Source organism: Opisthocomus hoazin, chromosome 4 (assembly GCF_030867145.1).
Source record: "Opisthocomus hoazin isolate bOpiHoa1 chromosome 4, bOpiHoa1.hap1, whole genome shotgun sequence".
Taxonomy (NCBI): Eukaryota; Metazoa; Chordata; class Aves; order Opisthocomiformes; family Opisthocomidae; genus Opisthocomus; species Opisthocomus hoazin.
In genome coordinates this window covers 73,375,625-73,389,049 of record NC_134417.1, presented here as the reverse complement: position 1 = coordinate 73,389,049, position 13,425 = coordinate 73,375,625, and the positions used below count along the sequence as shown (strand labels likewise).

The 13,425-nt window shown below is 38.8% G+C and overlaps 1 protein-coding gene across 1 annotated transcript in view; it reads left to right on the top strand.

Annotated features, from left to right (window-relative positions):
* The window catches only part of NEBL (nebulette), a 108,293-nt gene that overhangs the window by 62,728 nt on the left and 32,140 nt on the right, over positions 1–13,425 (top strand). Inside the window, 6 exon segments of the mRNA XM_075419495.1 lie at positions 104–195; positions 2,194–2,287; positions 4,448–4,552; positions 5,671–5,842; positions 11,509–11,601; positions 12,587–12,715. Coding sequence (XP_075275610.1) covers positions 104–195; positions 2,194–2,287; positions 4,448–4,552; positions 5,671–5,842; positions 11,509–11,601; positions 12,587–12,715 — 685 coding nt within the window.

Genomic DNA, 13,425 nt, shown 5'->3' with positions numbered 1-13,425 from the left:
ATATTTTCCATCCAAATGCAGTGTGCCCTTTAATTATGTCTAACACACTGTTGTATTTCTGTTACTCGGAAGTCTCTGTAATATCTTTTGCCATGTTTTCTAGGTTCAGTACAAAGAGCAGCTCTGCAAAGCTACGCCAGTGAGTGTCACCCCTGAGATTGAAAGAGTCAAGAGGAATCAGGAGAATGTCAGCATGGGAAGTTGCTCTTATTTAATCCTTTGTATAATTTTTGGGTGCAGAGGATGAGTATGAAGTTCGGCCTCCAGAAACTATGCCTTTTCTTCAGTGAGGTGCGGGGTCAGTAATGGAATTACTTGAAAACTCTCTTTTAGGAAGCAATTGTGAAAAGACGTTGCTTGGTTTGGGAGATGACACGTGAAGCATCACATATTCAATTAAAGAAATGGCTGCAACATTTTGAAAAGGTTACTCTTTGTCTTGGATATCTGCAGGAAATCTTGACAGATTTTTTTTTTTTTACAGAATATCCTTTACCATCTTTTTTTTTTTTTTTTTAGTTTGCTTTGTAAAAATTTGGCTACAGTTGTACCCAAACTCCAGCTCTCTTACCTGTCTCTTTCTGGTTCCTCATTAACCTTCCTATCAAGAGTTTAGTGTTTAATGGCTGACATAACCGTTAGAAAGTCATATTGTTTGCAGGAGCACAGGGAAGAAGGTAAGGGCTTTTGGAGCATGTTGCTGCTTTCCTGCACTGCTGAAGTTGTACCTTGTTAATGAGCCTTTGCGAGACCAGCCGTTCCACTCACTGGAAACAGCCATCAGCTGCTGCATTTCATGGGGCTACAAATAGCTACAGGGTTTCCCTGGGGTGTTTTCTGCCATGTTCCCCAACTTGGTTTAGAGTTACAATTTTCAAGAATACTGTCCCTCGAACTTAAGTCTATGCTATTTATTCCTGGACTTATGTTGATTATCTAGCTCTCCTAAAGTGCATGTGGTTCAAACAAAGCTGTTCTCCCAAGTGATTCAAGACAGTCTGTGTAGTTGTTCTGCTCACAGCATTGTTTACCTTTCACCAATTTTTGTGTTGTGCAAATTTCATTGGAACGATTCAGTTATCTTTCAGGTCACTGGAATAGCCTTGGGCAAAGATTCTTTAACTTCAGGCGTTTCTAGAAACATTAAGTCTTGAATAATCATTTTATCTTTAGAAATGTCAGTTTGCAAGTTTAATCCATTTGATATCTTACAATTGTTTGTATAAGATGTTAATTTTTCAATTGGAATATGTTGATGTGGACAGACCAAAACTGTGTTGTGTGGGAAGACAATTGCTTGAACAATGTGTATGTCAACGCCACAGTGCATTGCAGAATTATGAGCGTAATATAGCAGCACAGTTATCCTTATCACACAAACCCAAGAGCTTATTAAAACAAAAAAAAGTTTTGTATTGGAATGTTTGTTTTACATAATACTATATGGATTGGCATAATCGTGTAAGAATCTCTAATAATTTACACAGTGTGTTCCATACCTTCCCAGTGTTTGGGGCCAGGTTTAACATTAGAATGATTGGTCTGTCAATGCCACATCCTATCCTTCATCCCCTTTAGATACTGATACTGCCTTGAGTCTGCATTTGGTTAATGCATCACTGCTGCAAGTGTATTTTGTTAAAAAGTGACAGAGGGGACATTCCTACAGTACATTTAAATAAACACGTGGTGAAATTTAGGCAGTTGGATTCATCTGCAGCATTGCATCCTCTGTGTTTAACCACCTTTGAATATATAAAGCGTACAAGTTAGAACATGGATGGTATCCTTATAGAATCGCTATGTCTGGACAAATATACATTTACAGCAGGCAGTGCTGAAGTTCTGTTTTTTTCATTTTCTCTGCTTGACTTTACTGCATTATTTGTGACTTACCCCATTCCAAGTATAAGATATTTCTCTATACTGCCAAAGACCAGTGTGGTAAATGTGAAGATGTTGTGTGCATATGTGTGTATATATCCACACAAACGCATTAATAAGAAGACTATACAGAAAGAATTCAAGGTTATACTTCAAAAATGAAGTTTTATGAGCTTTAATAAATTTCAAATGCATTTTAGCTTTTCATTTGTTTCCTGGATGACCTTTTAAATCATACATTTTAATGTAATGCAATGTGATATTGCTTTAGTTCAAAGAGTAGGTACCATTTTATTCTTTTAAATGATAGGTTCACTACAGAGAGCAGCCTGGCAAAGCTACTGCTGTGAGCGTCACTCCTGAGATAGAGAGAGTCAAGAAGAATCAAGACAATATCAGCTCGGCAAGTTGTCTGAATCTTTTTGTCATTTAGATTTTAAGTCATTGTGGGAATATAACAAGGATATGATTTTCCATTTAGATTTGATGTATCAAATGAGTCCAACTGCATCCACTGAATGGATATTTTTTTTTACCCTTTGGGTACATGCACTGCACATATGGCAACTAAAATATTCAGACTTTTCTGATTATTCTTGCAAAAAAAATGAGTGATTGTGTTGGCACCAGTATTTTTAAAGGAGAGAGTCAGTAGAGGTCAGTCATTCGTTCAAGAATCTTTGTCTCTTATTACCAATTTTTAGTTGCTAGATTGCAGGAGTAAATTACAGTATAGAACAAAGGCAATGAGAATTGAACTTCAGTGCAAATTTCATTTTTTTATGATTCAAAGCATGGAAGCATGTAATCATCCATTCCACTCTGCGACATGCCACCCATGTTAGAGCAGAGTAGTCCTGAACAGATTCTATTACTAAACACCACAGAGTAAAATACTGTATTTTTCTTGGCTTTTATGATAATAATTACTTTTTTCTTTTTTTCTTAATCGCCACTACGGTGGTGTAAGAAGCAACAGACAATTCTAATAAGAAGTAAGGCTTCTTCCTTCAAAACAACATGGTTAAGTAAAGGACCAGAATAGTTACATTACAGTCTGTCCCCTCGACACTGAAACAACAACAGTGACAAAGCCCTTGCAGATGGTAAATAGGACAGATTTCATGCAGAGCTGCTGTCTCAAGGTGGCAGAAGAGAATTAATAGTAGTGAATGCTTTAGAACTGAGAGGGGAAAAGTAAAGTAGGTTGGATTTGTCAGAGGATTTGTCTAAGGACAAAGGAACAGAATCTGACCTTGTAACTACATATGTCTTAAGTATGTTCTTAAAATGCTCATGCATATTTACCAAAGTCAATTAGTTTTGAGATGCATAGTTAAAAATGAGGGAAACTAGCTAATATGTAATTTTAAGGAGGGTTAGACAATTTCGATACTCTGTTTCTCTCATCGCAAACGCATGTTGAAACAGATTTGCACAACTAATTTGAGAGGTAATGCTTTGAGTGTGAATGTGTAGGTAAATGTAAAATATTTACTAACACTCAGTACACAGGTTACAATGCAATGTAGAAACTAAGAGAGTCCGTTATTAGAAGAATTCAACCAGCCAGAAGAAACTGTAAGAGTACTCATTCAAGAACCAACAAGTAGGACAAACTACTTTTACTGTTTTAGAATTTTGAGTGTGGGGTTTTTTTGCCTTTTCTTTTTTTTTAACAAATAATTAACCTTGCATCTTTACAAGTCTGTAAAAATGCCACAAAAGAAGCTAATTAGAAGAAATATGACATAGGAGGTTCTGTACTTACTGATGCACAAAACACAGAGCCCAAAAGTTGTCTTTGAAAACAGCATATTCAGATTTGTCCCAGACATGTTGCTTTTGTGCTGCTAGCAAGGAGTAGCTACCAAACAGGAGTGAGAAGGCTGCCAGAGGTCTGGTCCTTTCGTGAGCTGAATTCCCTGGGGACCCACGGGTTTTCACGTTAATTGCAACCTGGAAGGAGACTGAGGACAGAATCTAGGTCTGTCTGGATAAGAAGAAGGTAGTTTATCATCAGCCATACAAATATATTTTAAAGATGTCCAAGTCACAGTGGTGGTTTTTTTTGTAACAGGCTGCCCAGGGAGGTTGTGGAGTCTCCTTCTCTGGAGATATTCAAGACCCACCTGGACGCAGTCCTCTGCAGCCTGCTATAGGTGACCCTGCTTCGGCAGGAGGGTTGGACTAGATGACCCACAGAGGTTCCTTCCAACCCCTAGCATTCTGTGATTCTGTTTTCTTAATATTTATCTTATTTTTCAGTCGATAATTATTTCACATATGTCATTTTAACAGTCAAGAGTTTCAGCTTTCAGGTAAATACTATTTTTTTTCAGTAAGTGATTGATGGTATAAATGTGCCCTTTGGCATTACCAATATACTAGCTCATCTGTATCTTTCCTCTGAAGTAAGTCACTAGAATATGAGTATAAAGAAAGAAACAAGAAGAATGTTGAGTATTGTGATTTGGAAAGGATACTGTTGCATGGTGTGATTCTCACCATCCTTTCCACTGTAAACAAAAACTTCATGTGTGCTTTCATTGCTGTTTTGCAGGTCAAGTACAGCAGTGATCAGAGGCAGATGAAAGGTAGACGTAGTGTGCTTCTAGACACACCTGTGCTAAGGCATGTCAAAGAAACACAAAACAACATCTCAATGGTAGGGTATTTTCTTCTTATGACTAGAATATTCTAAGGAATGGCACTTGACTTCCACTGGATTTTGCCTTCCATTAATATAGGTAGCTAATGAAACTCTCTGCTCAAGTATAGAAGGAATATTTTCTTTTTATGCCTGTTAAGGGAATGTTTGCTAACTGCATATGACTGTAATGAACTTTTTCAAAATACTAATAAACAGTTTTCTAACAGTTAAATGTCTGTTCTTTGTTGTTTGTTTTCTTCGTTTTCTTCAAAAAGTACACCCCTCATTGGAGCATCACACAGTTTGGCTGGATTAGGTGACACACTTCACCTTGTGCCTGTGCACGTTCCTGGTTTCTGTGTGACTTTTGTTCTTGGAATGAGTTGTTTTGAGTGCATTTGCTGTGTGAGAATGTTTGTCAGTTTAATTCTGTGGTGATAAGACTATTTAAAAAGAAAATGTGCATAATCAGGGATACTGCTTTGTAACTCTTACTAATACTGGTTTTGTTCCAACACTTAGTTATATAACACTTTCTACCCTAATGTCCTTGTTTAGAATTTTTTTTTTTAAAAGCAGGCTGCTTAGAATAACTGCAATTCTTTCTAAAAACCTATGTTTTAAGCCAACTGGCATATGATAAAACAAAAGAGCAAAAGAGTGCCTTTTGTATGAAACGTATGTATAATCAAAATTCTCAGTGAACAAAAATACTAGAGTTCTTTAGAACTACTATTGCTGGAACGTTTTTTACTGACAGATGTAGTTGTCTACATCGGTGGAGAGCTATCCTATCTTAGAGAAGAAGGGAATGGACCAGATGACCTCCTGAGGGCTTTTCCTTCCTGTGTGACTGTAAGATGATGCTTTGCTGCTTGAGTTAATGCCTAATTCAGTGGCAATGGAAAACAAATGCAAAACTGATAATAAAATCAGGAAATCAAGTTAGGGAGATGGAAAAGACTTGGCTGGCCATCCAGCCTATCTTATGTGTGTAACAATTCTATTACGGTGCAAAACCCAAAGCATAAAAGTGCCTCATAAAACAAACACATATGCATTCTTGCATAGAATAACTATTTGCTGTCAAGTGCAGCTTTGGGGAAAAAATGTAATTCTTCTTATTTTCGTAGGTAAAATACCATGAAGATTTTGAGAAGACAAAGGGCAGAGGCTTCACCCCAGTGGTAGATGATCCTGTAACAGAGCGCGTGCGGAAAAACACCCAAATTGTAAGTGATGCTGCATATAAAGGCGTGCATCCACATATCGTTGAAATGGATAGAAGACCTGGAATAATTGTTGGTAAGTTGTTAAGTACTGTTGCTATTGAAAACACTGTGGGGAAGATCAAAGCCTCTGCTTGTGTTCTCCATTGTAACGAAGAAAAAGTACTCCCAGACTTCATTTTCACTCTTTTATCTGTATGAAACTTGTGTTGAACTACTGGTTCAATGCCAACTTCTAGTGAAGTAATAATGGGAATGAATGGAAGATATATTGTCATTTGCTCTGTTATTTTTTCTCAGATAAGGATAGTCATTGCTATCACTTTAAAGTTGAATTTTCACTCCTGAAGAAATGCTAAAATTTCTGCAATAATCTTCATTTTGCACAAGAGATGATTAAAGCTGTGATTCTCCATGATTTCGATGTTTAAATGTTGCAGACCAGTTGGATATTTCCCCTTCTGTCAGTCAGCAATTTGTACAGAGCTGCACAGGCTTCATTTACCTATTGTTTTAGAATTTCATACAGCTTTCAAAATATCTCAAGCTTTAATTCATCAATAACTCAGTAGATCTGTGGTAAGCCAAACGCCAGTGTTCAGAAGTGGTGTTCTAAAAGATGGTCCAAGGTACGACCAGGTGTTCAGGGGATAGAACACAGACTGGTTTTATATGTAGAGACAGAGTATTGCATTAAGATGTCATTTGGGGTGTTCATAACAAACACTAGTTAAAAATCAAAATGGATATTTGAAATCTCTTATAAGTTAGCAAGTCTGCTATGGCAAAGCAAATGGTAACCTCACTTTTTTTTTTTTCTCCTTTCTTTTTCTTTTAGTGTGTCCTTTTTCTGTTTTTCTGTGCTTTATAACAGGGTAGACCGCAGAAGGTCTACATACAGAAAAACATGCTGAGATAACACTCTAAAATCCTTCATACATAGTAATAATAGTGAGGGTTGACTTTCAGTCTACCTCTCAATTTGCAGGTCAAATGGACTAATTGGTGGGTCGTATAGCCCATCCTCCTGCCTAAAGCAAGGTTAACTGTATCTACATCATTCCTTGCAGATACTTCTTCAGCCTTTTCCATAAAGTCTCCAAATGAGTGTCTACCACATAAAGAAGTATATTTCTTTCCTTTTTGTATAGCCACCTTTTACATGTCTGTAGCTACAGCCTTGTGTCAGAAGGGATTTCTCAAAAGGGAATGTTTAAAGAGCTCTACCTGGGGAAGGTACTGATGCTTTTAAGACCGTGCAAGTCTCAGAAGGTCACACATTCTGGATCTAGGGCAACAACTTGTTCAGAAATTCGTTGTCTGTAGAGACCCAAGCACTTGAACTTGCTTCCATAGCTAGAGGTGGTGCAGCCAAAGAGAGAGAGAAAAGCCCCTGCAAAATTGGAGGTCAATGTACAGTTTGCAATGTGCCATTTAGTGCTCACTTCAAATCTCCTACTCTACTGCATTGCATGTGTGCTGTAGCCCTATGTCAGAATCATGAGTGCAATCCTCTGTCCAGTAACTGAAGGCTTTCTAGCACAAACAAATTAGGATTAAGAACATCACTGAGATAAAATCTTGAGCTGTAATAACTGGGGTGCATTAAGAAGAGTGTGGCCAGCAGGTCAAGGGAGGTTGTTCTTCCCCTCTACTCTGCCCTAGTGAGGCCCCATCTGGAGTACTCTGTCCAGTTCTGGGCTCCCCAGTTCAAGAAAGATGAGGAGCTACTGGAGAGAGTCCAGAGGAAGGCTATGAAGATGATTAGGGGACTGGAGCACCTCTCCTGCGAGGAAAGACTGAAGGAGCTGGGCTTGTTTAGCCTGAAGAAGAGAAGGCTGAGAGTGGATCTAAATGCTTATAAATATCTCAAGGGTGGGTGTCAGGAGGATGGGGCCAAGCTCTTTTCAGTGGTGCCCAGCGACAGGACAAGGGGCAATGGGCACAAACTGAAGCACAGGAAGTTCCAGCTGAACATGAGGAAGAACTTCTTCCCTTCGAGGGTGACAGAGCACTGGAACAGGTTGCCCAGGGAGGTTGTGGATTCTGCTTCTCTGGAGATATTGAAGACCCGCCTGGACAAGGTCCTCTGCGGCCTGCTGTAGGTGACCCTGCTTCGGTGGGAGGGTTGGACTAGATGACCCACAGAGGTCCCTTCCAACCCCAAACATTCTGTGAAATATTAGTACTGTTTATCACCTTAAAATACTCCAGTATCAAAACACACAGGAATTCTTAACTCCCCATGCCCGCCAAACAGAAAAAATAGTGCAGCTGTTCAAAAGAAATAGACTAGGACAAACCTGTTAGCCTAATATCCAGTGATATATCAGCTAATGCTTTTTCAGGGTGAACTGCAATTATAATATCTGCTTGTTTAAAAAGAAGCAGTGAGCTCTCTGCTCATGGAATGTCCTTGGCAGCTAGAAAAAAAAATTGCAGACTGAAAAAAACAACTATGACTCTTGAGTTTTTTCCTAGCTGATAATTTTTCAGCCAGTTAGGAAAAGTATCTCTGTGTTAGAGTCTATATGGTTGGTTTTTAAAGTATAATTGGTGAAGCTGTGACAACTTTTTCAAATGCCTGATTGCTACAATTAATGCTTCTGCTTTGGTAAATAGGCACTAATTTTAACCATGCTAAACCCATTCTAAACCCATCAAGATAATTTAATGTAACTGAACTTTGGGTCTGTGACTAAAGAGGCTCCATGATTCTCACGTGAGTATAAGGGTATTTTAAATCGCAAAAGTTACTGGGAAATGAAAATTGATAGGTGCTATAAATTTCTAAGATTTTGATTCTATGTATGTTATTTCAGATACAGAGATGGATAAAATCAATACAAGTGATGTATTTGTACTGTGCTGATTCACTGATGCTGCCATGAAGCCATACTTAGAATCATAGAATAGTTTGGGTTGGAATGGCCCCTTAAAGGTCAGCTAGCCCAACCACCCTGCAATAAGCAGGGACATCTTCAACTAGACCAGGTTGCTCAGAGCCCCGTCCAACCTGGTCTTGAATGTTTCCAGGGATGGGGCATCTACCACCTCTCTGGGCAACCTGTTCCAGGGCCTCACCACTCCCATAGTAAAGAATTTCTTCCTTATATCCAGTCTAAATCTACCCTCCCTTAGTTTAAAACCATTACCTCTTGTCCTGTTGCAACAGGCCCTGCTAAATTTGTCCCCATTTTTCCTATAGGCCCCCTTCAGGTACTGAAAGGCCACAATAATGGAGAGAGTCCAGCGGAGGGCTACGAGGATGGTGAGGGGACTGGAACTCCCTACGAGGAGAGGCTGAGGGAGCTGGACTTGTTTAGCCTGAAGAAGAGAAGGCTGCGAGGGGACGTTATAAATGCCTACAAATATCTGAAGGGTGGGTGTCAGGAGGGTGGGGCCAAGCTCTTTTCAGTGGTGCCCAGCGACAGGACAAGGGGCAATGGGCACAAACTGAAGCACAGGAAGTTCGGTCTGAACATGAGGAAGAACTTCTTCCTTCTGAGGGTGATGGAGCCCTGGAACAGGCTGCCCAGGGAGGTTGTGGAGTCTCCTTCTCTGGAGATATTCAAGACCCGTCTGGACAAGGTCCTTTGCGGCCTGCTGTAGGTGACCCTGCTTTGTCAGGAGGGTTGGACTAGGTGACCCACAGAGGTCCCTTCCAACCCCTACTATTCTGTGATTCTGTGATTCTGTAATAAGGTCTCCATGGAGCCTTCTCTTCTCTAGGCTGAAAAACCCCAACTCTCTTAGCCTTTCCTCATAGGAGAGGTGTTCCATCCCTCTGATCGTTTTTGTGGCCCTCCTCTGGACCCACTCCAACAGGTCCGTGTCTTTCCTGTGCTGGGGGTTCCAGAAGTGGATGCAGGACTCCAGGTGGGGTCTCATCAGAGCAGAGTAGAGGGGCAGAATTCCCTCCTTTGACCAGCTGGCCATGCTGCTGGGGGTTCAGCCCAGGATATGGTTGGCCTTCTGGGCTGCAAGCGCACATTGGTGGCTCATGTCTGGCTTTTCATCTACCAGTACCCCTCAGTCCTTCTCCGCAGGGCTTACTATGTTTTTGCTTACTAAGGCATGATCACATAGGAAAAGTTGGGCATTCACCAGTTCTTCCACCCCTCTCATCCCTGTCAGTGCTTTATATAGTTACATAATTTATCACTCTTAGGACTAGTACATAGTTTTTCAAAAGATTTTGTGTTGGCTTTTTTTGATCTTGTCAAGAGAGAGTTAGCACTATGCATCTTATGGGAGCTGCAGTAGATAACACATAATGTACATACGTTTAATGTATTCTAAAGCCATGGGTTTTATTTTATTAGCTCTGTCTGTTCTTTCCATTGCCTCTAGGCTATTAATCCTTTGAAACATAACATATTTGGGGTCCCCCCAGTCCTACTTTACCTACCAACCCATTATTTATCTTGGTACCACTCAAAGCAGCAGAAGGACCAGGTTGGGAAGACAGTTATTTTTCCCACTTCCAATGCATTGAGTAAATCTTGTAGACAGGTCGGCCCAAGAAGCAAACCACTAGTAGAAAGGTGTGATCTGGTAGATTTGTCCGTTAACTGATTGTACTTTACATCAAGGTTTTATTTTAAACTTGTTTGGAGAGATTAAATGATTATTATATTTTTAGACATAGCAGATATGAATCGTATATATTAGATTGATGATGTGAATGGATCAAGAATTTCCACTGTAGCTGCTTCTGCATTTGTTATAAGCCTACTCTTAACTGGTACAACACTGTAATTATTTGTTAAAAGTTTATTAAAAACATGGTTGAATCTGTATGCACTTTTCTGCTGTGATTGTAACTTAAACTAGGATATGAAATTAATTATTTCTTAAGGACTTGTGTATTCAAGAAATATTAATAACTTTCTTGTAGGAATTACAGCTGAAAAGCTTAGGATTGCTACTGTTACTGAATCCATATATTGAATTCCCAAAATGCTTTTTGATAGTGGGGTAGTGGATCAACAGTAAGTCTGTGTCCTGGGAAACTTAGATATTTGGAAGACAAATGGAATTACTAGTTAAGATCAAGAGTGGGCTTCATTTTACCCAACTGTAGATGGCTACAGTGTAGATTTCTACAGCTGAGTTGGTAGCACCCTAGACCATTTTTTGTATTAATTAAGAAAGATGGTTGCTTTTGAGTTTATATGAATTGAGCAACTTGTAGAAATTTATGTTGGGTAAGATGAACTATGCCCCTGTTTCTGCTTATTAAGCTGACTTGATCTCTCCTGTACGCAAAGGAGGGCCTGCAGTGCCTCCGTCAGCTGCAGAGATGCATACTGCCAACTGTCAGCTATGGGGTTATATACTGCAGCATCTCCATGGAGTAAGGATGCTGTTGGTGGTCTGGGGAAATAATCTTGTAGCTCTGATAATTTTGTTTCTGTTAGTGGAAGAGAGCTCTTGTATATGATATTTTACTTATTTCCATTTATTTAGACTGAATAAAATACTGTGGTCATGTTTAGAAAAGGAAAACAGAAATTGGGATAAAAGTCTCCTTAAAATAATGTCAACACTTAAAATGAGTGCACTGAGTTCTTTTAAACAGGAAATTAATGATTTCCAGTCATTTCAGGTGAATATCTAGATCTTTTGGTGAATTTCTAGATGAAGGAAATTGGTTACTGATTGTTAAAACTCATTCCTTTCATGCTTTTACTTCCTTTGTTGTTTGTCTGTCTTACTATTTCTGTGCTTTGGGAAAAGATCTTAAGGTTTGGCGCACAGATCCTGGCTCCATCTTCGACATTGATCCTCTGGAGGACAATATTCAGTCTAGGAGTCTGCATATGCTTTCTGGTATTCCTTATATCCTGACTTTTCCCAGATCAGCTTTTTATGTTTATGAAACTAAGTTTATACAGTAAATTTTCAGGTCAATGTGCCAACCTTATGTTTTATAAGTATGTTTTCATGTATACATACATATATGTGTAGTATTTTAAAAGCAGTGTTTTATAGGAACTTCAGCTGTAATCACATGTGCAGATAAGAAATGTTTAAAGAAATCTTATCCTAAACAACAGTTATTCATATCACTTACAATTAGTCACTTAAAAGGCATTGGCTTACTTTGTCCTCACTATAAGTAGGATTTTCAAATAGTTGGGCCTTACTAAAATATCAGGGATAAACAAGGTGGTCTATTTATAAAATTGATTTCTTTCCTATGCACGTTTTGCTTACAAGGCACATGATATTATGCCTTGTGCTATTGTTTGCAACTCGAAGACGTTCATAATTTGGGTGCAGATGGAAAAGGAGAGAACAGAATGTAATAATAGGCAGCAATATTTTGGCTCTACAAGGTTTTGATCCCCCCCCCCCCCCCCCCCCCCCCCGAAGTGTTTATTTTGAATGTTTAATTTTGCACATGTACTTTCTTTGCTACTAATAGTAGAACTTTAAATATTGTTTAGAATGTCATACAGCTGTATTTCCGCATGTGCTTGTATGCATGCTGGGATAAAGGAACATTTTGATTTTCCGCTGGAAATTTTCATATACTTCATCCCATTTTTTTCTCAGGTGTCTCAATCCTACCTTCCATTTCTGCTATTCGTTTAAAGCAGAGAACAAGCTTAGTTGTATCTGATTTTGAAGCAACCTTTTGAACTAATGGTGTTCAAAATGAATACAGAATTGTGAACAATTCACTCCTCTCTGATTTTAATGCCATCAGTGTATGAATATCAATGTTAGCAGTGTTGGGGTTTTTGTTGTTGCTCTTCTTTGCACTTCTGTCATCTGTTTACTGTGATATTCTTTCTTTCTACCTTTGTAGAAAGAGCAAGCCGTTACAGTAAGCAGTATTTACATTCTACCAGTTTGGGAGACTATAAATCAGATGGCTCTGACACGAACCCTACCTTTTCTTACTGCAGTGAAATAACAAGGCCATCTGATGAAGGAGGTACCCCTTATTCCCACCTTTTTCACTAATGACACTATCACAGTGCGTTGAGACCTCACAGGCCTGTATTAACTCCATATCCTTGTGTAGTCACGAGTCATTAGAAATTATGTAAGCTATTGCCTGATTGATTAAGCAAGCAAAGCAAAATCTCCAGACTGCACAGTTTCTTGCATGCCATATTGCTTTCACGTGTATTCTTTTTCGCCATTTTGGTAACGCTGTCAGCCCCAAAGCCCTGCTAACTTCAGTTTACAGTGCTTAAAAGAAGATGTGTTGTGTTTTTGCAAAACATACGTGAATGTTTTTTTTTTTTCCCCTCTTGAAAGACACAATGTAACTGAAAAAAATACACCTCTGAACTGAAAAAAAAAATTTTCTTGTGCTTTTCAGAGGTCAGATCAAACATATATAGTATTTTAGTGACTGAAGTAAAACCCACTTTGCATCTGTTTGATGCCATAGATTAGAATAAAATTTAGGACAGTGATGAATAAGGGTCTAGTAATCCTAGTGGCATTACAATGTGTACTAGACTTCACTGATGAATTGTAAATATTCAGAAAAATTGCATTCTAAATATATATTTTAAAAAAATAGTGATGTCTACTTGTCAGTTGTGAAAGAAGGTGCATTGAAAAGGTTCTCCAAAGGGTTACTAATTTTTTTTTTTTAAGAAGATGTTAGAGTAAAGATACTGCTACCATTTA